The sequence below is a fragment of the Hyperoodon ampullatus genome (genome assembly GCF_949752795.1).
Source record: "Hyperoodon ampullatus genome assembly, chromosome: 15".
Lineage (NCBI taxonomy): Eukaryota > Metazoa > Chordata > Mammalia > Artiodactyla > Ziphiidae > Hyperoodon > Hyperoodon ampullatus.
The window spans coordinates 34348489-34375331 of record NC_136928.1 but is presented as its reverse complement, the minus strand read 5'-3'; the positions used below and the strand labels follow the sequence as shown (position 1 = coordinate 34375331).

At 46.5% G+C, this 26843-nt stretch overlaps 1 protein-coding gene and 1 long non-coding RNA gene across 3 annotated transcripts; both read left to right on the top strand.

Annotated features, from left to right (window-relative positions):
* Window positions 1-767: 767 nt before the first annotated feature.
* On the top strand, window positions 768-22743 carry SLC1A4 (solute carrier family 1 member 4; the record flags this gene model as incomplete). 2 transcript variants are annotated; one of them, XM_079721494.1, is made up of 8 exons in its annotated part: window positions 768-1294; window positions 11917-11959; window positions 13898-13960; window positions 15643-15809; window positions 18049-18282; window positions 19822-20016; window positions 20320-20454; window positions 22515-22743. In XM_079721494.1, 8 exons carry the CDS (start codon window positions 768-770, stop codon window positions 22741-22743), a joined length of 1593 nt encoding a protein of 530 aa, XP_079577620.1. The 2 variants fall into 2 exon arrangements, with proteins under 2 accessions (XP_079577620.1, XP_079577621.1); XM_079721495.1 differs by lacking the exons at window positions 768-1294; window positions 11917-11959; window positions 13898-13960; window positions 18049-18282 and having other exon boundaries at window positions 15670-15809.
* A 2026-nt stretch (window positions 22744-24769) lies between these two features.
* LOC307064479 lies at window positions 24770-25366 on the top strand. Its single transcript, XR_013811292.1, has 2 exons — window positions 24770-25001; window positions 25188-25366. It is a non-coding gene; the product is annotated as an uncharacterized lncRNA (long non-coding RNA).
* Window positions 25367-26843: the final 1477 nt, after the last annotated feature.

The window sequence follows — 26843 nt, the reverse complement described above, 5'->3', positions numbered from 1 at the left end:
GGGCGGGCGGGCTCTGCGGCGGAAAACGGGCCGCGCGGGGGCGACAGCACCAACCTTGTTGGCAAACCCTCCCCTCCCCCAACCCCCGGGACAAGGAACGTCACTGCGTTCCACATTCTCCCCGACCCTCTGACCCCGAGGGCCCAGACCCCGGCCGGCCCGAGCGGCCCCGGCAGGTGCCAACAAGCCCTGGCTGTCCCTCAGGCCCCGCCCCCCCCGCGGTCGCCGGGAGCGGGCCTCGGTTAGCGGGGCCTCCTAGCCTGCGGGCGCCGGGACTAGCCGGCTACACCCGCACCCCAGCCGCCTCAGTAGGCGTCCCCGGCCGGGCCGCCCCTCCCCCCGCGCCGGTGGCCAGGAGCCGGGCGAGGGGCTCGCGGAGGAGACTCTCGGGCGCTGATTGGCCGGAGCCGAGGGGGCGGGGCGGTGGGTGTGAAGGGGGCCGGCCCAGGTCTCTCAGAGCTCCCCCTCTCCTCCGCAACTGCGAGCTCCCTCATTACATCATCTTCGGCCCGTGGCCGCCGTGCAGGACTGGGCGCGGCGCGATCCACTCACCCCGGGGCTCCAGCCCGCTCTCCCGCGTCTCTCCTGGCCCTCCCTGCACCTGCTCCAGGGCCAAGACCGGGAGAGCCCCGCGGGCTAGCTCCCAGAACCCGCTACGCACAGCTAGCGGACCTCGGCAGCTCCGCCTGATCCATTCATTGAGAGCCGCGTATTTTTCCGGAGCCCCAGTCCCCCGCCTCCTCCAGCTCGGAGCCGCGGGTAGCGCCATGGAGAAGAGCAGCGAGACCAACGGCTACCTAGACAGCGCCCAGGCGGGGCCTGCAGCGGGGCCTGGCGCTCAGGGGAGCACGGCCGGACGCGCGCGGCGCTGCGCTGGCTTCCTACGGCGCCACGCGCTGGTGCTGCTCACAGTGTCCGGAGTGGTGGCGGGCGCCGGCCTGGGCGCGGCGCTGCGTGGGCTCAAGCTGAACCGCACACAGGTCGCCTACCTGGCCTTTCCTGGAGAGATGCTGCTCCGCATGCTCCGCATGATCATCCTGCCGCTGGTGGTCTGCAGCCTGGTATCGGGCGCCGCCTCCCTTGACGCCAGCTCTCTCGGGCGCCTGGGCGGCATCGCCATAGCCTACTTCGGCCTCACCACACTAGGCGCCTCGGCTCTCGCAGTCGCTTTGGCGTTCATCATCAAGCCTGGATCTGGCGCGCAGACCCTTCAGTCCAGCGACCTGGGTCTGGAGGAGACGGGGCCCCCACCGGTCCCCAAAGAGACAGTGGACTCATTCCTCGACCTGGCCAGGTAACGTCCTCCCTTCCCCGCCAGCCAACACCTCGCCGAGTGCTCAGTGGGAGACGCCAGCTCTCTAATGCACTCTAGTTCATACTCATACACCCTCATATACTCCTAAGAGTTCATTCTTAACTGGCTGCTGGTGGCTCTTAACATTTTTTAAATATCAAAATAATGTCTGGAGGCTTTGCATATTGACCACACCTTTGCAGACGTCAGCCGGGGCGCACCTGACATTCTCAAGGATCGGTACTGCATCTTTTAGCAAGAACCAGTCCTACCGTTAGGTGGGAGTGTGTTAGGGAAGAGGCAGCGGTCTCACCTCTACTTTACTCCTTATGCTCTCTGGCTGCCTTAACTAGGGAAAACGTTCCAACCACGCCCCAATGTCCTCACCCAATTTTCTCCCCCAACGGTGCCCAAAAGCTTCTGGGAGCATTGGTTAAATTTTGCCTGTTGGACCATTCTCGCCTGTAATCTATGGCCTCTGTTTCAGCCCTTTGGCTGTTAGGAAGCTGGCAATTTTTTGAAGAGTTGTCAGTGGACCCAAGGATAACAAGGCTGGAGTTAGTTGTGCAGGGCTCATTGCCCAGAAACATGCCTCTCCTGGGAACTTGGGACAGGTTGCTGTCAATCCCCATAGTCAGGAACATTGTAGAGTATTATGAGTTTCAAGGGGCTTTATTTGTGGGAAGATGTGAATTCTAGAGAGGAGAGAGAAAGAAGCATCTTCACTTATCTTTGCCTGCTTTTTGTGACTCTTAGAAGTTGCATTTCAACCCTTGAAATGTAGTGTAGTTTTTGTGGATTGGCCAAAGCCTCAGCCTCTTTTGGTTTCTCCATTAGCCCAGAGTTCACAGATGGGAAAACTGCAGCCTAGAGGCATTTACTGACATGGCCAGGTTCAGCTGAGTGAGGACCTCAGCTGGCTCCCCCTCCAGATTTCCAATAATTCTGGATTCAGAGCCTTGGACATATGTTTTGTCTTGAGTCACCGAAGCAAATCTCCTCATTGCTGAGGCTGTGAAAAACAGCAAACTCTGGGCAAAGTGACTTGACTCCCTGCTGTTTCTATTTCTCCTTCTGGAAAATGTGATGACTGTCTGCCACTTAAGATTGAGAGTGTTCATTTAATTACAACAGGAATTCCCTGGCAGTCCAGTGGTTAGGGCTCTGCGCTTCCACTGCAGGGGACATGGGTTCAATTCCTGGCCAGGGAACTAAGATCCCACATGCTGTGTGGTGCAACCAAATAAATAAAATTACAACAACAACAACAAAAAAAACCCAAAGGAATTTACATTGAAAAAATCAAAAAGCAAAACCTCTCTGATGAGAGGGACCAAAAAGTTCTTACCAAAACTTCTTACCAAAAAGACAGGTGGAGGTGGCCTATTAGAACTTTGATGAGCTACAGCGTTTGTCTAGTGTCTAGCAGCTTGATATTTGGAGTCTTTAAAGATCCTTAAGGTTTGAGGACTAATTTTTAAGTGGGTACTGAAAAAGTCTACTGAGGGTGAGAGTACCTTTGGCTTATTACCTTCAGCATATCAGTCAGGGAGGAAGGTTATGGGGTTAAGGGAGTCTTTTTTGCAGGGATTAGTGGCTCGGAGTGTGGATGCTCTGACCTGCTGGTGGTACCCCATAGAGACGCTAGTAGCATTCTTTTATCTCCGAGAGAGGCAATGGCCAAGAAACAGGGGACGGGGGTGGGGGTGAAGGAGGGGTTACCTTATTCCACCAGCCCCAGAAGGGACTTATTTCCTGATCATGGTTTTCTAGTTTTAGATACAAACCCCTTCAGCTCCTGCTTCTGAAGTGAATGACCCATCCTTATGGCTTAGTGGTCAGTGTAAGTACAGACTTTCAGTGACTCGGTCCACAAATACAGGGAAGGACCAAGAGAACATTTGTCGTAGCTTGTTGGGGGTAGGTAGTGTTTCATAATGCTTCCAAGGGCCAAACTTCTTTAATCCAGCAGGTCATGGATAGAGGTAGGGAAGGTGGTATGGGGAAACTGAGACAGAGATTAAGTGATTTGCTCAAGGACACAGAGTGGTTTGTCGAAAGAGAGATTAGAAGAACTATGGGTCTCATGCCCCCTGGTTCAGGGCTCTATTTCTCCCACTCTTCCCTTCCCCAAGTCAACATGCCATAGAAATGGGGCCATGCTGGTGGCCTAGTCCCATCTCCGAAATGTTCGCTCTGATGTGCATGTAAGTGTACCAGGTAAGGGTATAGTCGGCTCGGGGCAGACGCTCACTTCTTGTAAGCAGAGGAGTTGAGCCTCTTCAGTGAAGGAAAGTGACTGTGCAGGTTGGATTTGACTCTCATTGAGCAGCTTTTGAGGAGAAATGGGGTCCTGAGCCACGTGGAAATGCTTCCTGGGTCTGGGGACTCTCTGGGTAAACATTTTAAAATTGCTTCCATCAAAGAAACCAATTTTATGGTTTCATAAAATTTTATGGATGCCAATTTTCAATTGTATGGATGCCAATTTTATGTGACTCCAGGCATGTTCCCTGGCAAAGGCAGGGCGCAGTCCTTTCTGCCTGTGGGCAAGTGAGTGAATATGAGATTCTGTGGGCAAACACCTCAATGATCCCGCAGGCCTGCCCCTGGTAACTGCCTAGAACTTAAACGCCTGGAAGGAGTGGGGAAAGTCTCAGGTGACTGATTGCAGCTGCCGCCAAGGCTTTGCTCAAGTCCACGACCTTTCCAGATCGTGGAGTGCCCCCAAACTCCCACTGCCTCTCTCTGCCATGATTTCTAATTTAGTTTTTCAAGATGGAACTACAAGTCAGAGAGAAATGAAGCTAACAGACACTGATTATGCCTTTTAGGAAATTCAGAATGCCGTTGCCAAGTGGTTTGATTTCCCAACACAATGTATTAGAAATAGCATAGCAGACTGGGGCATGGGGGTGAGGCTAGAGCAGGCCCTTTGCGAGCTGAGAAAGGACAGTGGACAGCAACTGGCAGGTGGGAAAGTCATGGTCTCCTCTTGAGCAGCCCAAGCGCCATGCTTTGGAACCTGGAAGAGTACGGGACTCAGTACTGGGTGTGACCCAAAGTGACTTCTAAGCAGGTCTTCAGGAACCCAGTCATTGTGGAACTTCTTGGTCCCTAACAACGCTTACTGACTGTGGGTCCTAGGATATGTCCATACCTTTCTGTGCCTTGGCTTCCTCATCTTTATAATGGGGATGATGAGAGTGCCTGCCTCCCAGGATCGTGGTGAGGGTTAAATGAGTTATGTCTGTAAAGCTCTAAGAATAGGGCTGACCCAATTGATGCTTGCTCATGTTATAAATGGGGCAAGATTACAGAACAGTTGTGTTTTTTTGGTTCACATGAGTTAATGGGGATGGCTCTCTCTTCATAGTCTGAAATAAATGAGAGTGAGTGGGAAGAAAAGGATGTTTGGGACCTCAAGATGACTTGAAGCTAATGTAGCCTTTAGGTATATTGGGAATCACATGGAGCCTGGAGAAAAAGGTGAACAGTGACTATGTTTTGAACTAATATTATCAACACTGTAGGAAATTTGGAAAATGGAGAAAATCAAAACTAAACACAGAAGAGCCTTCCATGCTGAAATGGGGCAGAAATCCCCACATATTCTTCCTGACATCTCAGTTTCTTTTTCCCCTGCATGACACATGTCTGGTCTCCAAAGTTGACCTCAGTTTTCTTCACCTGTCAATGGAAAGGATTCAGGCAACTGACCTCAGACATTCCTCTGAGTGATAATATTTGTGGTTTTCAAATGGAAAACCAGAGGCTTATCTGCCAATGAGGCAGGTAGCTCCTGGGCCCGGGACACTGTCTGCACTGGCAGCCAGAAGAATGGTCCTGGGCCACTGTCTTGCAGAAGGGGCTACCATGTGCCTGGTAAAGACAACTGAGATTTTGCCTGTCGCCCAGTTTTCTAGACTTTATTGCTTTTCTTGTGCTCATTTTCTCCACAGTGGACAGTGCTTGGAGCCTTTCCCTTCACACAAGGTGGTGCTAGGGACTTACCTTCCTTCCCGAGAACTGGGTGAATATGATGCCTCTCAGGCTGCAAAGAACACATTTCTTCAGTAGGTGCGAAGAAACCTGTAGGCAAGATGAAGACTCTTAGCGAATCTAACATGGATCCAAATTAATGGAGGTTTCTCAGCCTAACTAGTCACTAAAAATGGCAGCTTAGAATATTAAAAAAAAAAAATTCTTTAGCTCGACACCATGCCTGAATAGTTTAGAAAAGAACATAAACCCAGAGAGGTAGTGTGGATAGTGATGAAGAACAGACGCTGAAGTCAGCTACCCGGTTTTGAATCCAGCTCTACCACTTACTACTTGTATGGACAAGTCATTTAGCCTCTCTGTACCTCAGTTGCCTTATCTGTAAAATGAGGTTAATAATAGTGTAGCTACTACCTAGACTTGTTACGAGGATTAAATGAGTTAATATTTGAGTGTGTTGCTAATATTCTAGTGTGTCCAAGCCTCTCAGGGACAGCTGAGGGCTACTTGATAGAGAATGAGTGCTGCTCTTAGCTTTATTTCCTTAAACGTCCCCCACCCCAGGGTCCCAGCCTTAGCCTTTCAGGCTGGAATCTAAAACTGGATGTGGGCCTCAGAAAGAGGATAGGTTACTCCCCTACCCCCTACTGTCTCCATAGTGTGAGACCGTCACCCCCAGCCCTTCCTCTGCTCCCAGCCTTGTAGGGGGTACCAAGATCTGAAGGGGCACATCCCTGTTAACTGAACCTGTAACAATAAGCACTAGGGATAATAAATATTTATCAGGTGTACATAGAGTGTCGTATCCTGTTCCGAAGAGTCTTTGAAATTTTCATAAATTCGGTAAAGAATTTTTGAACTTAAATGAAAGGAAATACTTTTGGAACAGAAAAAATATACCAAGCCAAAGTAAATTGTTTTACAGTCTTCTCATATGGAACAGGGAAATGCATACCACCCTTGACAATAGGATCAGAAGAACAAACACACCAGATGTATGAAGAAGGAACATTTCTGAAGTTTTTCATGGTGTGAGCTGCACCAGGCTGAGCTGCACCAGTCTGTACAGTACCACTAACAGAAGTTCTGCTTTCAAAACTTCAGCCTGAGCTCATACCAGTTTTTCTGCTTCTTTAAGTGCTGTGTCCAAAGGTTCCTAAAGCACCGGAAGGGCTCGTCCATTCATTCTCTCCCAATTTGGTCTGTTTTGGGTCTCTGGATTTAGTAGTACAGTCTTGGCATTTTTTGCAAATGTTTTTGACTTAGACCCACTATGAGAAATACATTTTAAATAATGGCATATCCACATACAGGCACCTTCACTCCCACATATACAATCTGAAACACAAGCCCTACAAAACAACATTTTAAGTGTGATACATGCTGATCTTTTCTACTCTGTCTAATGTATTACATCTTTTATAAAATGCTGGTTAGAGCCAGGAAATTGATTCCATGGCCAACTAATGTTTGAAAAACTTTGGTCTAATGTATATCTGGTATTATGTAATTCAAGGAAATTTCTCAGGGTCAAATAACAGAAAAATCACATATTTGAGGATTTAAGTAAAATAAAGAACCTCAATGGTTAGAAGCACCCTAATACCCAGTGAAATTGAGTGCTGTGCAGAGGTAAGCTTGAGAAAACCATTTGATCCTTCTGATTTCCAGACCGTGGATCTCACAATTCCAGATCTCTACTATCTAATATGATAAACACTAGCCACAAGTGGCTATTTAAATTTAACTAGTTTAAATGTAAATAAAATAAAAAATTCAAGGACTTCCCCGGTGGCGCAGTGGATGAGAATCCGCCTGCCAGTGCAGGGGACATGGGTTGGATCCCTGGTCTGGGAAAATCCCACATGCCGCGGAGCAACTAAGCCCATGTGCCACAACTACTGAGCCTGCGCTCTAGAGCCCGAGAGCCACAGCTGCTGAGCCCGTGTGCCACAACTACTGAAGCCCACACGCCTAGAGCCCGTGCTCCACAACAAGAGAAGCCACTGCAATGAGAAGCCCGCACACCACAACAAAGACCCAACACAGCACACCCCCCACAAAAAATTCAGACCCTCAGTAGCACTAGCCATATTTCAAGTGCTCAATAGCCACACAACTACCATATTGGACAGCATAAATATAGAAAGTTCTGTTGGAGAGTGCTGGTCTGTATGGAACATGAATGGTAGATATAGCAAATTGATGTCTCTGGGCACTAAATGAGGGGTTGAATTTGATCATTTCCAAGATCCCTTCCAGCTCAAATGTCCCTCATTTTGAAAGCCCAGATAGTTACTCTGTCAATGTGAGGAGCTGGGAAAAGTGCCTGGAGACAGAGCTCTGGGGGAGCAAAACTGCTTGCATGACGAGCAGCTCATCCCTGAATACAGGAGAGCTCAGGAGTAAGAAAAAGCCCGAGTTCACAGTAGCATCTTGTTTAAAAGTCAAAGGAAAGAGAGATAAGAAGGGTGCAGAGAGAAGAACAAAGTCAGAGAACTGACACACCTGACTGTAAGACTTGCTACAAAGCTACAGTAATCAAGACAGTGTGGTGTTGGCAAAAGAATAGACAAATACGTCAATGAAACAGAAGAGAGCCCAGAAATAGACCCATGTAAATATGGTCAACTGATCTTTGACAAAAGAACAAAGGTGATACAGTGGCACAAGAATAATCTTTTCAACAAATGGCGTTGTAACAGCTGGACATCCACACGTAAAAAAAAACGAATCTAGACACAGCCCTTGCACCATTCACAGAAATTAACTCAAAATGGATCACAGATCAGGGCTTCCCTGGGGGCGCAGTGGTTGAGAATCTGCCTGCCAATGCAGGGGACACGGGTTCGATCCCTGGTCTGGGAAGATTCCACATGCCGCGGAGCAACTAAGCCCGTGCATCACAACTACTGAGCCTGCGCGCCTAGAGCCCATGCTCAGCAACAAGAGAAGCCACCGCAATGAGAAGCCTGCGCACCGCAACTCAGAAAGCCCGCTCGCCGCAACTTGAGAAAGCCCCCGCACAGCAACGAAGACCCAATGCAGCCAAAAATAATAAATTAAAAAAAAAAAACTTCTTAAAAAAGAAAAAAAAGTGGATCACAGATCTAAATGTAAAACACAAAACTGTAAAACTCCTGAAAGATAACATAAAATGACCTCTGGTATGGCAATGACTTTTTAAATACAACACCAAAGGCACAAACCATGAAGAGTAGAGAAAAATGTTTTGCCTTACTCCTGCAGCCTCACATGCTCCTGCCCCTGCTCCTGGCCTGTGGCAACCAGGGGAACTGAAGGAAAGGAGTGTGATTCTGTGGGTTCAACTCACTGCCTGCAGGCGATTCCTTCCAAAGGATCAATATTTGAGAGCTGAGTTATGTAATCTAAAAAGAGTTCAGTCATCCCATTGAATGTACGTAATTTTTTGGTTGTCAAATCTCCTTTGCAGTTAGCACTGTATCTTTTGTCCTAACTTTTTAAGCAATTTTGAGATATGATTTACCTACAAAAGATGCATCCATTTCAGGGGTACAGTTCAATGAGTTCTGACAAATAGATAAACCATTTAATCACTACCACAATCCAGACACTGAACATTTTTGTCTCCCATGACCCTTCTCAGCAATTCCCACTCTTCATCCCTGGCCCCAGGCGGTTTTGGATAGAAAGTTTTGCTTTCTCTCACTATGGATTAATTTTGCTTTTTCTAGAGTTTCATGGTGATGGAATCGCTCAGCATGTACTTTCCTTTGTCTGGCTGCTTTTGCTCAGCACGATGTTGTTGAGATTATCCACGTTGTGTATATTAGAGGTTGATTCCTTTTTATTGCCAGGTAGGATTCCATTGTATGGATTTATCATAATGTTATTTGTCCATTCATCAGTTGATGGACAATTCAGTTTTGAGCTATTATGAATAATGCTGTTATTCATACAGGTCCTTTTTGCAGACATATATTTTCATTTCTCTTGGGTAAATGTCTAGGAGTAGAATTGCTGGTTCATATGGTAAGTGTATGTTTAACTTTATAACAAACTGCCAGAACACATCATGTTCTTAGGAACTTGATTTTTTGTCAGGAGTCACTGTTTTGACTCTAGTATTGAATATACCCCTCTGTTCCCATTGGATTTTATAGACTAGATATTGTAGACTGTCTGAAAACAGGTTGACCAAACAGTGGCTGTTTGGTCTAGAAGTTCTGGGTTAGGGTCCATTCTGGGTGAGACAGTGTTGGGTTATTGCTTATGCTAAAGACACCAGGCAGGTCAACAGCTCATTTCTGAAGGATGTGAAGTATTTGCAGGGGAAATCATCCCCCATGGAGAAGACAGAGGGCTTCTAACCCAGCTCTTTCCTTAACTTCCCTGTCTTCTTAGGGGGAGAAGCAGGTGGCCAGCTCAGTCTGAGAACTACTGTGGTGGATGCAGAATGGGCGAAACCTTGGCTCAGAGCCTGTTTCTGCTTCTAACTAGTGTAGCAAATGGAAATGAGATACCAAATGTACTCCTACAAGACTGAGAAGGGTGCTTTGTAATGGAAATAAGAGGCAAATGTAAGTTGCTAGTCATCTACACACTAAAGAATAGTCAATACAAATGCCTAGTCTGTTTCTGCCTTTCTTTTAAAGTAAATATGCTTGTAATAGGAATCAAACTTAAGATCACCATTTTGCAATGGTTAATTCAACAGAAGATCACATTTTGTCTGTTTAAATACAGGCGTGTACTTTCGGGTGTTCTCTAAGTATGTTAAAAGCAATTCAGATTTCATAGACAAGCAAGATGGGAAAGGCTGTGTTGCAGTCTCTAGATGCTGGCTGTCTTTGGAAGCCTCCTGAGTGTTCTAATGAAGTCATTTTTGTGTCTCGTTAACCCTTTTGGTGAGTGTATTCATTATCTATTGTTGTATAACAAATTACCACCAATTTAGCAGCTTAAAATCACACATATTTATTATCTCATAGTATCTGTGGTATCAGGAATCCTGGCATGGCTTAGCTGGGTCTTCTGCTTCAGAGTCTATTATAAGGCTGCAACCAAAGTGTTTGCTGCAGCTAGGGTCTCATCTGAAGGCTTGACTGGGGAAGGAGTCACTTCTGAGGACTTGTGGTTGTTGGCAGAATTCAGTTCCTTGAGGTTCAGACTGGGAACCTCAGTTCCTAGCTGGCTGTTGGCCAGAGGCCACCCTCCATGTCTTGTCATACGGGTCTTTCCAATATGGTAGCTTGTTTCATCAAATATGCAAGCCCAGAAAGCAATAAAGAGTGTCTTCTAGCAAGATGGAAGCCACAAGTTTATGTAACCAAATCACAAAAGTGACATCCCATCACCTTTGCTGTATTCTGTTGGCTAGAAGCAAGTCATACCCATTCCCCACCCCCCATGACACACACACTGAAGGGGAGGGTATTACACAAAGGTGTGACTACCAGGAGGCCTCTTAGACTCTGCTTGCCAAGCTGGGCTACAGTCAGACCTGCCTACCTCTGAAACCGAATGCATGTAAATAGTTGCCTAGAGATTCTAGTGCCATGAACAACTCAACCACAGAAGTAAGAATGAGTGGATAAGGTTGGCACAAATTGTAAAAGATGGTCTTTTACTCTTCTAGACTTATTCTTATAGGAAGTGGGTAGAACAAATGGATTATCAGTGGGATTTTCTTGTATATCATGACCAGCATCTGTACAATATATGATCCAAAGGAGGCCCTCTATAAAAACTGTGTGCATGAATAGATTTTGGTTTCAAAATCTAGTTTAACTGGATCAGTTCTACTGCTCTCCTTTTATAACAAATATTTTATACTATCCTTCATCCTGAAATGAAATCCATAAATAGAATTTACCTACACACACATAATTTCAAACATCAATATGACTTGACTGTAATATAAAAAACCTACCAGCTTGGTGGTTACCAGAGGTGGGGGTGGAGAGTGGGAGAAATAGGTAGAAGGGGATATTATATATTTTTAAAAATAGAAATAAAAATGTAAGTATGCTATAAAGTTTTAAAAAAGAAAAAATACTAAAGGAGAGTAATTTATAATAAAAATAATGTCAGGATGTGAATGCTCTAAACCAAAATGGTTAGGTGCTTGCTTCTGAGTTTAGAGTCACCATTAATGGGACAGCTTTACCTTCAGACTGATATTTAGCAGAACAAATGGCTGGGACCTGGCACTTCCCCCTGAACACACCCCCCCCAGTTCCAGGAATGCCCCCCAGTTATTACAACAACAAAACACTCCTTTGGATTTCACTAGTGGACAGTGCCACTCCCTGTTGAAAATCACTGCACTAGGGCTTAGCCTCTAGGGGAAAGGAAAGTGATGCAATTATTCCAGTTTCCTTGGACACAGCTTTACCTAAATATCCAGGGGCACCATGAGGGAGATGAGGATAAAGATCAGTGCCCTCAAAGTATCTATTGGGGCCCCGCGGCCGAAGCACAGTGGGTGCTTGGATCAAGCAGAAGATGGCAGTAAAAACTGGACGTGGGGAAAGAGGGAACCCTGTGTGTCAGGCTGTCAGGAATGGGCATCTTAAAGTGGACACTTTGAATGCCGAATTTTAAGAATACTGACAAAATGCTTTCTTTTCCAACAGAAACCTGTTTCCCTCAAATCTTGTGGTTGCAGCTTTCCGTACGGTAAGCTTGATGCTTTGCTGAAAATATGAAACTTTGGGGAGGGGTGGGTTATGTATAAATTACTGCTATAGAGTTAGGTAAGGTGGAACAGGGAGGGTTGTGTTGTTAACAACACTTAGTATCATTGGCCTAAAATTTATAGATATACCCCTGGAGTGAAAACAAACAAAACAACAAGAAACCAAAAATTTTTCCAAAATATCCCACTAGTTCCAGTATCTTTTCATATCACCTAATACCCTCAAATCACATTTTTGGGAGCTCTTAAATATTTTAGATTTTTTTTTTTTTTTTTTTTGGCTGTACTGTGTGGCTTGTGGGACATTAGTTCCTTGACCAGGGATTGAACTTGTGCCCCCTGCAGTGGAGGCACCAAATCCGAACCACTGGACTACCAAGGAATTCCCTAGAATTTTTTTAAAATACATTTTAATCTTTTTTTCTGATTATAGGGATAACGTATGCTCCTTGCAAAAAATAAAAATAAAGTGCAAAAAAGTAGAAGAAAATAAAAATCGCCCATAATCACTACCTAGAGCTACCCATTAACATTTTGGTATACATTCTTCCAGTATGTTTTTTCTATACATGTGCACATTCACATAATTTTAAAATAATTATACTACATAACATTGCTAGTATGTACACGTGCTACACATATTGTTCTGTAACCTGCTCTTATTGTTAACATTTTCTCATGTCAGTAAATATCCTTCTGCATAAGTTATTGGCTGTATTCCACTGTATGAGAGTATCATAATTTTACTCAACCAGTCCCTTGTTGATGGTTGTTTCCAGTTTTTCCCTAATTTTAGCAATTCTTCAAGTAACTCCCCTGCAGCCATGCTTTATATAGAGAAAGAATATAAAGGTCTAGATTAGATGGACTAAACTGATTGCCTTATTCAAGCCAAGACTTTTCTGTTTCTACTTACAGCCTCTCTTTAAAACAAACAAACAAACAAACAAACAAAAAAAACCCTGCATATAAACATAGCTGTGGCTTGTATGTATAATATGGGCTAGGAGAAAAATACAAGGTTTGCGGGGCTTTCAGTGCCTGGCACAGAAGGTGTGGGGTGGGTTTTGTTTGCCCTGCCATGCTTAATCATGGGACAGCTGAACATCTCTACCCGTCTGAAAGCTTGATAAGTCAAAGCTGAGAGAGACCAGAGCTCTTTAAAGGCCAGTTCAAAGCAAGCCTCTGGGTCTGAATCCTCTAAGGGACTCCTCTTAACAGTTCAGAAGCCAGGTGTCCTTAGAAGGGTCAGGAAGGGTGTCTTATAACAGAGTCCCCTCAATGATAATGCATACTGCCCCAGGGAGACAACAGTGTGCGTCGGGCAGAAGTGTGTGAAGTCAACTGCAGGACCAGAGTTGGAGGGACGTTTCACCTCTGATGAGTGGTCTCCCAAGACTTAGCACGAAAATGCTGTCTTGCCTTCCAGCCTTTGCTTTGGGGAGTGGAGGCTGAAGGCAGATTAGAAACAGATGCTGAAAAGCAGTCAGGCTCAAATAAGTTCTGGAACATAGTGGAGCATAAATAAATGAATGAAAATAAAATAACACATCGAAAAGTGTACTTCGGCATTGTGGAATGAATTCCAAGTTTCCCCAAATAATATGAACTCTAAGCTGTTTGAGGTATCAAACCATCAGCTTGAAAGTGTGCAGACCTTCTCCAAACCAGCGACCAGGGGACATAGGAAATCCTCCCCATTTCCCTGGCTTCCTAAATAACCAGAAGTCTGGAGTGCATGCTGCCTTGGTCTTAAGTAACTTTTGCACAGTCCTCAGAGGCCCTTGTCAGGCCAGCCAAGTGAGGAATGCCCAGAAGACCTGCAATGAAGAAGGACAGAGTAGCAAGCAGTCCTCTCGGTTCCTCCAGGTGGTCTTCAGCTGTGAACTGAGAGGAGTTTTTCTTTCTTTCGTTCACAGTATGCAACCGACTATAGAGAGGTGACCCACAACACAAGCACTGGAAACATAACCCGTGAAAAGGTAAAACTTTTTCTGAGATCACTTGTGGCAAATACTTACAGCACAAATAATGCTTCATAACTGAAGGAGCATACGCGATGCCTGTTTTTCTCAGCTGGACTGAAGACTTTGGGGTTTGAATGGGCTGTTTGAAACACACGGGTTAGGTTTGCTCCTTTGGCCATTTACCTTGTTTAGTGGATCCATTTCATTGAATTGGAACTACTGCCCCCTTTCTTAGAAAAAATAATTTTATAACACCCCTTCTGCTATTCTGAAATATAATTAATAGGTGATTTAACCTATGCCTGCACATAGAATTTGTCTTGGGGCTTTAACTCACTATAACCATCATTCATTCACAAGTTTTTTTTTTATATAAATGTATTTATTTATTTTTGGCTGTGTTGGGTCTTCGTTTCTGTGCGAGGGCTTTCTCTAGTTGTGGCAAGCGGGGGCCACTCTTCATTGCGGTGCGTGGGCCTCTCACTGTCGCGGCCTCTCTTGTTAAGGAGCACAGGCTCCAGACGCGCAGGCTCAGTAGTTGTGGCTCACAGGCCTAGTTGCTCCGCGGCATGTGGGATCTTCCCAGACCAGGGCTCGAACCCATGTTCCCTGCATTGGCAGGCAGATTCTCGACCACTGCGCCACCAGGGAAGCCCCCATTCACAAGTATTTTTGAGTACCTGTTGTTTACCAGACACTGAGCTAAGTCCCAGCCTTCACGCTATATAGCTGGAAGGGACAAGGGACCTCAAGAATTATTCAGTCCAGCCATGGAGCTGCCATGGGGAGAAGGAGGGACTTTGCCCTTCCCTACCCTCTAGTATACCTCCTTAGGGCTTGAGTGGCTCTGAGTCCTACCAGCCTTTCTTTGATTGAAGGAAAAGTTCTACTTTTTAAAAAAAGTCGAAAGCTATTAGTTTAGTCCATTTCACTTCATCTTGCAGATGAAGCACCTGAAGCTCAGAGAAGTTATTTAGTATCAGAGCTGGGACTAGGGTTCAGACTAGAACGGTGGTAAAAATGCTCTTTCGGTTTTTGCCACGCTGACATGTTTCCTGTTCAGAATTTCATAATGTGTTGTGATGGAATAAAATGTTCCTCAAACATATGCTTAGAGTAGTGAGATTCAGCACTGCTGGAAAAACAGAATAGATTATACCTGTACATTTTAAGTCAGTGATTTAGGAAAGAATATCTTGAAAATATCCATGTTGATTCTGAACATCTTTTTTGAAATTCATCAGTGAGGAGACTATGGTAAGAGCCTAGCAACAAAGAATTTGTTGACATGTAGGAGGCAAAGTTACAATCACTGACTCTTGATCTGAAGGACCTTTTCACCAATCAGCTCTTCTTTTAAAAGCAACCCTTTGAAGTGATTGTCCAACCTCTAGTTGAATATATCCAGTGATGATGAGCTCACTACTTTCTGCTTCAACCTAGGCCCATTTTGAACAGCTTTCAGAGTTAACAACTAGGTGAAGATTTTGTTTGTTGACTTCCATATCCTCAGACTCCATCTCTCCTTGAGTTTCCTGCCCCTTGATTTGTGAAATCACTGAGGGTTAAAGAAAATATGAGCCTTTCCTCCTTCCGGGCACAGTGTTTCAGTCTGGCAGAGACAACGAGCAAATGCACTCTTTAATTCTCAGTCATCTGTTGTAAACTTAGACCCTTTGTCCCCTCTGATCCTACAGATCCCCATTGGCACCGAAATTGAAGGTATGAACATTTTAGGATTGGTCCTTTTTGCCCTGGTGTTAGGAGTGGCTCTGAAGAAACTCGGCTCTGAAGGAGAAGAGCTCATTCGTTTTTTCAATGCCCTCAATGAGGCGACGATGGTGCTGGTGTCATGGATTATGTGGTGAGTGTCACCCTGCCACCTGCTGTCTCTCTCATTTCTCCTGCCATCCAGAAAAGAACCTGACTTAGCTGTTCTAGGTCACCCCTGTGGGACCACCTGGACCAGTGCTCTGTATGTGGTTGATGTACCACAGGCCAGTCTTGGTACAAGGGGTGAAGGACCTCAGAGAAACAGGCATGTGTCATGGTTACCAATCACTTCCTCATCACCCACAATGACCCCTGGGTTTTATCATTGGGGATTTATCTATGAGCCCCACCACCATCCCATATCACATGGGATGCCCATATCATCTTGTGGGGCAATGAATTCCATAAATTTGCTATCTGTTGTATAAAATAAGGCTCATTTCACTTTAAAGGATAGACTTCAAGCTTCAGAAGGGCCCCTTCCTATAGTATTTTACAACATGGAGGGTAAATCCATCTTCACTCCGTACATATATGTAAACTTGGAATGGTCTTTCCTTTATGTGAATGTTTCTGTATGTAATATCAATGAAAGGGTAATTGTTTAATAAAAACCATCAGATTGATTTCTGGCTAACAAGGAAAAAGTTGACAAGATCTCTTAAAGTCACTTCTCAGAAATCATACCGATTTCAGTGCCAATGCCTCAGAAGCTTTATCCTGCTGTTTCACTCAAGCCAGACTTTGTGGGTTTTAGCTTCTACCCATTCGTTGCTGAGAAACTAGTTTATCCTTTTGTGCACAAAGCATCTTCCTTATTGTCAACCCTTAAATATCCCAGAACGTCTCTCTCTTAGATGGCATTGGGATGGCAGCTGCACTGATTTTAGGAGAGAAGCCTGGAATTTGGTAAGAAAGTTTGAGATTCGGTGGGAAGCCAAGTTCGGAGCCTCCCCTGGTGGTGTTTATCTTGCTTAACCAAATTTTCTTGCTCACCCCAAAATTCCAGAGTCTGACTCTATATTGTAAACATGACACTTCATATGACTGCTGTTGTTCAGGGGAAAAAAGTATTTTCAGAAAGGAAAAAATGTTTTCATCACGTCGAGTTCTTTTCCTGGCTTATTTTTTTAGTCTAAAATCCTCCCAAAGGTTGGATGAAAGGAAACTGCGCAAGAAAGTGATGTTCGTATGTTAAGACATTTGTTTTCAATCTGGAAACCAATTTACAGTCATTCCTTCAATGTGATGTATTAGTTACAGAAGCAGATATTTGGAAGGGCAGACCCAGCTGAGTGTCTTAACCGCAGTGAGAGGTCTGTTGCCCAAAAATTGCCTATGCATGCATAGGAAGTAGGAGTGGTTATCAGAGGATGGGGCTGGCTTGAGGATGGTCCCTAAAGATGTTGGCCTAATCTATAATGTTTTAATTTTTTGAAAGGAGAATGTTTTCATGTATTACTATGGGATTTTAAAGTAATACTGCTTAGAATATCTCTGGGAAGAAAACTCAAGAAACCAGTGACATTGGCTCTCTCCTTGGAAGGAAGATGAGTACTTGGGTACAGAGGTGGGAGGCAGACTTCACCCTTTTGTACCCTTTAAAATTTGAACCGTGGGACACTATTATGTATATAATTAAAATTTACAAATAAAGTCGATAGTTATAAAATTCTGCCTCAATTTATATTAAATTCAAAACAGCAGACTTTTGTTCTTTGTAGCACCCGTAGTTCATTTCTTCCCTTCCTTCTTCCCATCCTGCCATTAAGAAAATCTTCACGCTCCAGGAGTGTTCCCAGAGGGTCATTGTTAATGACTTTTTCCCACAGAATCATGTTTTCCAAACCACAAAGAATTTAAAACTTCACAAAAGGCCCAGCTTTGGCTCAATTCTGTATCACAGCAATTCTGCAAAATAGGTGTCTTTTGTGTTTCTAAGTTCTCAGAACAATCCTGAGCAAAGCTGAAAGTCAAGCTCACAGCCCCAGAGGCTTTGCTCTTGAAGAGTTCCTTGCTTTCCACTTGGGAGCCCATATGGTTGGTTGCATCCAGCTGTTAAGAACATACAATATCCAAGGGGAACGAAGTCTGTGTCCTAGTCCTGACTCCATCACCCACAATGAGCGATCATGTTAGTTTTACTCAGTTTCATGGCCTGTAAAATGGGTGCGGTATACCCCCATCCTTTTCTGTTCCTTAGGGTCATCCTAGGGAGAGGTGAAGACCACCGAGTTGAGAGTCCCTGCGTTCTGTGACAGGAAAGGCCTACATCTCTCAGCCCCAGCATCAGCACCCTTACTGACCAGTGCCCTTTGCTCATGTCCTAGGTACGTACCTGTGGGCATCATGTTCCTGGTTGGAAGCAAGATTGTGGAAATGAAGGACATCATTGTGCTGGTGACCAGCCTGGGGAAATATATCTTCACATCTATATTGGGCCATTTTATTCACGGAGGAATTGTTCTGCCACTTATTTATTTTGTCTTCACGAGAAAAAACCCATTCAGGTTCCTCCTGGGCCTCCTCACACCATTTGCAACAGCATTTGCCACCTGCTCCAGGTGAGTGGATTTCAGGTGCCCTTGGCTGCTCTGAGCTGTATTACTATGGAACCAGATGAGCCTGTGGTGGATGCACAACCATCATCTTGACATATTTTAATTTCTTGAAGACTCTAAATTGGTGTCATCTGATTTTTTTGTACTACCAGCCCCACAGCTCTTTGGAAGTGGATTTTTAGGATTGCCAGAATGAGGGATTGCCTCATTCCCTTCTCCTTCTTGCTGCTTAGAGGTCAACTGGACCATTACTTAGTCCAACTATGGGTCTTCACCCTAATTAGACCTCTGCCTAAGTGTAAGAAGGCAGCTACTTAAAACGCATTGCATGGGATTAAAGATGCAGACCTACTAGAGAATGGACTTGAGGACACGGAGAGGGGGAAGGGTAAGCTGTGACAAAGTGAGAGAGTGGCATGGACATGTATACACTACCAAACGTAAAATAGATAGCTAGTGGGAAGCAGCCGCATAGCACAGGGAGATCAGCTCAGTGCTTTGTGACCACCTAGCGGGGTGGGATAGGGAGGGTGGGAGGGAGGGAGAAGCAAGAGGGAAGAGATACGGGGATATATGTATATGTATAGCTGATTCACTTTGTTATAAAGCAGAAACTAACACACCATTGTAAAGCAATTATACTCCAATAAAGATGTTAAAAAAAAAAACTCACTGCAGGGAAGTTTCTAGAATGATACCTGCCCAATTCTTTCTCCCTTTGGATGGGTGAATTATTTCCTAAATAAGACCAAGGCATCCTGGTGAGGCATGCATGCTCAGCTCTCTAGGAGTCCACAGTATTGTGGGATTATCTCATTTAGCACAAAAGATGGACCTTGTCATTATTTGAAATCCTTCACACAAAAATTGGGCTTTCCAAATACATTAAAGGAAACTTTCAAAGGATGGCAGCACATCGTTTCACTCACACATTTAGTTTTTGCCTCCCTACTGCATGTTTCCTCCCATCCTGACTGGCTATGTATATGACAAGGTAGTGGGGGGAAAGAACGAAGCAGGTAAGTGTCTCCAGCTTAGGCAGAAACAAGCCTACTCTCAGCTGTGCCAGCCACACTCTGCAGAATCTGCAGAGCCCGCTGGAGAGAGCGGGTCTTCTTCTTTGTAATCTAGAAAAACAGTTACTCCTTCTAAACTCTCAGAGCCATCTCGGCTTCTTGGTCTAAAAGAAACAAAAATCATAGTTTGCCTTTTACTTTTTGGGAGGAAAAACATTCAAGAGGGGAGACGCACATTTTGTACCATGAGACAATGTGTGGTTCTTGAGAAATTTGGAACAGGGGTATCCAGGTTAAAAAAAAAAAAACAGGTAAATCTAAGGAGTCCAATTTTGAATACTTTGGGAGTTAACAAAACCCCACGTGTGACAGAAACTCTGCAACAATTCTGATATTTCTCTTATTTCAAGGGGAGAGCACCATAAAGTAGGATGGTGCCAATTGCTCTGTTCCCAGGTCTGAGCTGAGTACTATGTTAGCCTGGCGAGGAAGGACTATTCTCATGGTTGGTTGTTTGTTTTTCCAGCTCTGCAACCCTTCCCTCTATGATGAAGTGCATTGAAGAAAACAATGGTGTAGACAAGAGGATCGGCAGGTTCATCCTCCCCATCGGGGCCACTGTGAACATGGACGGCGCAGCCATCTTCCAGTGTGTGGCCGCAGTGTTCATTGCCCAGCTCAACAACGTGGAGCTGAAAGCAGGGCAGATTTTCACCATTCTGTAAGTTCTGTGGTCTTTCCTTCATCATTAGGCCTGGTTCAAAACTTGAGGTCTTTTTCTTGTGATTTCCTTAGGAAAATCTTTGTGAATACCAATCTCACCATGATTCGGGTGTCTCATTTGTAAACTGAGAACAGCGTGAATTCATTACTTGAAGAGAGTGAAACCTCTCTCAAGGGCACAGCTGACAGACTCTAGGGTTGTGTGGTCTTCAGTTTCCAAGCCATGGCTGCCATGTTCTGCATGTCTCTGTGCCCCCTCATACTCTGGGCTAATGGCTGATCCTGCTGTCCCATCCCCTAGAGTGACAGCCACAGCATCCAGTGTTGGAGCAGCAGGCGTGCCAGCTGGAGGGGTCCTCACCATCGCCATTATCCTGGAGGCCATTGGGCTGCCCACTCAGGACCTCTCTCTGATCCTGGCTGTGGACTGGATTGTGTAAGTAGCAAGTCCTAAGGGCACCGAATAAAAGAAAGTCTGTAATGAGCTCCCTAGAAGCTTGGCGCTCCGCTGGCCTGGGGCATGCAGAGAAACTTAAAACATGTCATTACTGAGAACTTGCTCAGAACATTCAGGAAAGCCAGGGGCCCAAGGGACTATGGAGATTGTTGGCTGCATAGGGGTCATAGCCATTGGAGCAGTGAGCCTTCGGGAATGATCATCCTTGGCCTGGAACGTCCAAGGAGTGATTTCTGCAAGGGGAGAAAAGATGAGCCCAGCTAATGCGAATGCCATGGCTTGGGCTCAGGAGCGGAGTTAGGAAGGAACTGTGATCCAGGTGACCATTACCAGGGCTCCCATAAAGACACAGAACAGTTTCTGAGTGTTGCTTCCTTGAGTCCCATGATACCTTTCTCAGATACAAACAATACCTGTTTTATAGGGAAGGTCCGCTGAGGTACTGATGTTGGACAGTAGAGCCTGTGAATAAGAAAATGAACACTGGAGCCCGGGTACCTGGGTTCAAATCCCAGCTTTGCCATTTACTAGTTGTATGATATGAACCATCTGTGCTTTGGTCTGCCCATCCGTCAAATGGGGATAAGAACAGAACCTACACCAGAGTTATGGTGGAGACTAAATGCGTTAACACATGCACAGCACATAGAAGAGTTCTAGGCACATGGGAGAGCGTTCAATCAACACTGGGGAAGAAAGACACTCCTGGCCAGGCTAGTCAGAGCTGGGCATGGGATACCCTAAACACTGGAGCCTGGCCCTGGGCTCGTGGCTCTACCCATGGTGGTTGGGAATGGTGGTTTCCAATCTTGTGTTTAAGCCCTGGAGACTTGAAGGGGCTTCTCAGAATCCCTACAGCTCCTCGGGGGTGAAATTGTGACATGTGCCTTGGAGACCCACCTTGTCCAGAGAGCACTTGGGAGGGAACTCAGTCCCTGCGATGGTATGTTGCGGTGAGCTGGAGGGGACCAGAGCTGCGTGTCTGAGGCCCTGCCTCCTTCCTCACCCCGCTGTTTCCTCTACGTGGGAAGTACAATCACGAAGGGGCGCTTAGCCAGGACGAGGGACGCAGGGCGCCAAGCGGGCTGCCCAGGCGAGACCTGCAGTCACAGGAGCCCTGTACCACCACGACCTCTGATTCCACAGCCCTCAGCTTCTCCAGTGCTGCGGGCAAGGTCACATTTTCCCCCTTTCTTCAGAATGGGCACAATACTTCCTCTGAGCCCCAGGGATGGGGGATGGTTATGGGGGTCTGGGAAGACAAGCTTCTGGAAAGGACAGCGCTGTTCTCTGTGAGATGGTGTTTGCCACCAGCCAGGGAAAGCATGCGGAGGTTACAATTCAGTAGAGATGCAGTGTCAAAGTGAGACCAAGAAGGCAGGTTCCCACAGCGCAACCGTGAGTGGGAGAGAAGCTGGACCCAGGACGGAATCTATGCGATCATCCCAGCTATCTGTAACTTTTATACGATGGTGTCTCACACATGAAATGCATACATTGAAAGATTTCTGGAAGGAAACAGATCCAGAGTTCAATACTGGTTCACTCAGGGTTGTGGAGTATGGGGCGGGGGGGCGCAGAGTGAGTTTTGTTTTCTCCTTTGTACTTTTCTTTTTCCCAAGTTTTCTTGAGGATCTGTTACTTTCATAAAAAGTATTTGGAGGGGCTTCCCTGGTGGCGCAGTGGTTGAGAGTCCGCCTGCCGATGCAGGGGACACGGGTTTGTGCCCCAGTCCGGGAAGATCCCACATGCCGCGGAGCGGCTGGGCCCGTGAGCCATGGCCGCTGAGCCTGCGCGTCCGGAGCCTGTGCTCCGCAACGGGAGAGGCCACAACAGTGAGAGGCCCGCGTACCGCAAAAAAAAAAAACAAAACAGTATTTGGAGAAAATCACTTTAGCATCAAGGGAGGCCCTGTGCCCTTACTAGCTTGCTCTCCCTCAGTGTCACAGCTTCCTGGTGGCTCAGCCCAAGGCGACATCCGCCCCCTGGTGGCTCCAGGCAGCATTGGCTGTAATGCCTGCCTGTTCTCTTCCCCCCAGGGACCGCACCACCACCGTGGTGAACGTGGAGGGTGATGCCCTGGGTGCAGGCATCCTCCACCACCTGAATCAGAAGGCGATGAAGAGAGGCGAGCAGGAGCTGAGCGAGGTCAAAGTGGAGGCCATCCCCAACTGCAAGTCGGAGGAGGAGACGTCACCCTTGGTGACACACCCAAACCCCACCGGCCTTGCGGCCAGCACCCCCGAGTCCAAGGAGTCAGTTCTGTGATGGGGCTGGGCTTCCAGCTTGCCTGCCGGGGATGCCCGCCCCATCGGTCCAGTCGGCAGACCCGGGCACCGCCTTCACTGACTTTTAGCCTCCCGTGCAATGCTTTGGCCCAGTCACCGGTTTGAGGATTACTTCTCAGCACAGGCATTGGGCTTCCCAGCGGGAACTGGTTCCCAAGGACCAGGACACTCTACCATTTGGCTTACCATGTCTAGGTGCAACTGTGTACACCCCAGCTCTGTTTGGAAACACACCCTCGAGCTGCCAGGCGCGGGGAGTAACAGGCTCATAGGAGCTGGTGGTTAAAGCTTGGAAAATGCACGTGTTACTTCATTGCACCCAGGAAAGCTCAGCATTGGGTGCTTTCCGGGCAGACCTGGATGGGTGGCAGTCATCTGTCGCATTGCCTCATGAGCCACAGTAATTGGAAAAATTCCCAAATTCATAGCCGTGGCTGGAATTCGCTGAGCTGGGCCTCAGGTGTTGAGAGTCTACAAATCGGCGTGACTGGCTTCTGGGTCACTAGGCTGGAGGCACTGCAGGTCGTCGAGTTAGAAATACTCCATGGTGTTAGCACTGCTAGGGTCTCTGATCAGTGGCACTAAGTAAACAATTACATTCTGAAGTCAAAGAAAGGAGGGGGAGTACAGGCTGCAGGGGAAAGGGAAGCAGCCTGATCAGGCCAGGACACACACACACACACACACACACACACACACACACACACACACACACACACTAATGTCCCCATTCCGGCCCCAGCCCTGGCCTGGGCTTATGTCAACACTGTGGTTCTACACCCATCCACTCTGATTTGGCAACAGGCCAGAGAAGGGCCCCCTCCTCTGGGGAGGTGTGATGTGTTCATCACATTCAGGACCCTGGCTGGTCTAGCAATAGGTTTTAATCCAACTAGACCCTCCCTAAAATGCTGCATTGCAGCAAAAACAAATATTTTCAAAACCCCACAAACCCACCCCTTCATTAGAGTGAGGTACCCCTGTTCCCAGATGCCCTAGCTTTGGCTGATTTCCATAGACTTGGTTTCCTTTCCCTCCAGGACATCAAAGTTTAAAATTATAAGCTAAATGGTCCACCTGATACTTACTGACTTGAGCTGAACCTAGGGGAGGGGGCTTTACGGAGAGAACAAGCATTGCCCAGGATAGGAAAGGAAAACCTAAAAGGCATTAGACTGCTATTTCTCTGTGGCTGTTGGTGTGTATCTGTGGGGTTACCTGCAGCAAGTCCTGGAGCCTCACTTTACCCCATTAGTACAATGGGGCTGATGTCACCTGCCTCTTACCTACCTCAGAGGGATTTGGTGAGGCAAACTGAGTGAATCCGTGGAAAACGACCATTTCGCATTTTGCTTCTTGGATATCAAGTGCTAACACCCCCGTACCCTCCTTACTGTTACCTAAGTGATACCTAAGTTCTCCAGGAGGCTCCTTCTTCTGGGGAGGACAGCTTTTACGAGCAGGGCTTTGTTCTGTGTGCAGGAGCAACTGTTACCACGTCACTTGTTCTCTTAGTAGTTTCTTGTTAGCATCAAATGCAGCCTTTTCCTGATGTCCTTCATCTTTTTGTGAATTAACTACCCCACCCCCCAGCACACTACTGGGTACCTGACCTCCCCGTGACTCCCACACCCAGGCACCATTTCTGCCACCGCACACTGACCATTAAAACTCCCAAACTTTCAGCCTCACTCATTCCCTTGTCACAACTGGAATGGGGGAAGGGGGGACAGAGAGTGAAGCTCCCCTGTATTAAGACTGGGGGGCGTGGACCTGAGCAGAGTGGGTGGGGAAGAACCAAGGGGCACGGAGCAGACCTGGCCCTTTTCCCTTCAGCCCTCTTTAAACCAGCTAAGTCACTCCCGTCTCCTATGAAGCAGGAGTGACCAGGAGCTGGGCTGAGAGGAGCCTGGAAGGCTTGACCCTCTGGCTTGTTGCTGATGCCTTCTGTTTTCAAAGGGGAAACAATCACATTGATGGATCCCAAACTGCAAATGAACATTCACTATTTTTCAGGTGTCACTAGATCTCATCTTTCCTTCTTCCACATATATACATGGCTATGTAGGTACACATACATATATGCAGCATGTATGTGGGAGGTATACATGCGGGTAACATCTATATGTATGTGTGTGTGTATATTTTAGCTCCAGTCCGGGCGAGTTTGAATTTGGACAGAGGTGGACTAACTGCAAGTTGCATGTCTTTGGCATCCTGATTTTCCTGTTTCTAAAGGTGAATTTTACAAAACATGGACAGTAGAGCTGGACAATCAGACTCAGGGACTGCGCATCCTCTATCCTGGACCTGGGGTTGCGGTGAGGGAAGCGCCGTGCCTGGGGAAGGGTGCTTCCTTGTAAAATCCAGATGGTGATTGCTCCCCCTCCCTTGGCTTTCTCCCTGCTTTTCTGTCTGCAACAGGAATCAGACCAGGAGTGACCCGGCTGGGGAAAATGCCACTTTCTCATTGTCTGAAGATGTCTCCCCTGCTCTTCTAACATGTTGTTGTAAATACTGTTCACCTCTGACTGTTTTGTATGTGTGACACTTGCCTTAAAACATAGCAGTCCTCAGAAAAGAATACAGCCTTTCTACTAGGATCTGCACGTCCCTTTATTCCTTCCTTGTGTTTTGAAGTGGTATTTACTGGTGGAGCTCTTCCAGGGGAGGGCCTGGGGGTGACTGAATTGATTGTTTTTCTAGTAGCGTTTAGCCAGCAGGACCCCCTGAGGCATGGCAGGCCACTCAGGTGGCAGAGCTGCTGCAGGACAGTCACTGATGTCACTTGCGGTGGTGAGCGTCCAGGCTCCTGGGCACTAGCAGGGATCTTGAAACAGTGAGTGGTTTTGCCGCATACTTCCATAAAGTCAAGTCTCGTTAGGACAAGTAGGTCAACAGGCCTTAATTGACCATCTACTGTAAGCCTAGAGCCAAGCTGAAAGAATGCCCCAAGAGCATTCTACAGACTTGGCTACAGTTCTACAGACTTGGCTCTTGGGGCATTCAAGTGCATCGGACATTCAAGTGCATCGGCAGAGGGGCCTACTAGTTGAAATAGATCTTCCTTTCTGTCTCTCCGATGGGAAAAGGGTCAAACAAGGACATGCCATTTGTTGGGCCTGATGCAAAGGGCCACAGACTGGTTGGGAACTTTCCTACCACTCTAGATTTTTTTAGCAGATTTAGGATTATTTGGAGCTAGACACGAGACTGAGATGATGGTCCTGGGATTCTTAGGGTGGTTTGTACAGCTGAACTTCCCCAGGTCCTAGGGCAAGACTGTCCCCTAGCTCCACCTTTAGAGGGAAAAGAAAACCATGCATCAATCTCAGAAGTGTTCCTTCTTTGAAAAAATTTTTTCAGCAAGTGTCCTGAGGTCAGTAGAGATTCAGTGGCTCTTCACTCTTGTAAAAAATAATACCTTTATTGAGATATAATCCACACACCATAAAATTCACCCCTTCAAAGTATACAATTCAGTGGTTTTTAGTATATTCACAGAGTTGTATAACCATCACCACAATCTAATTCCAGATTTTCATCAGCCCAGAAAATAAACCCAGGACCTCTGACAGCCACTTACCTACTTTCTGTCTCTATGGATTTGCCTATTCTGGACATTTTGTATATGTAGATACAAAATGTTTCTTTTATAGAAACATCCCAGATAAAGAGAATTGGTGTTCAAAATGTAAACACTGCCCACCTTCCCACTACTTCCATTCTCCCCCCACACACCCACAGGAGAGCCTGTAAGATCTTGTTAATCATCAAATACAGAGTCAATCATTTTAGCCTATTGGGGCAAAAAAAGGGGGGGTGGTGGATTCCTGGATTAATAATTAATAATAACAGACTTCCCTGGTGGCACAGTGGTTAAGAATCAGCCTGCCAATGCTCGACATGGGTTCAAGCCCTGGGCCGGGAAGATCCCACGTGCCACAGAGCCACTAAGCCCATGCGCCGCAACTACTGAGCCCGCACGCCTAGAGCCTGTGCTCTGCAACAAGAGAAGCCACCGCAATGAGAAGCCCGCGCACCACAACAAAGAGTAGCCCCCACTCGCCACAACTAGAG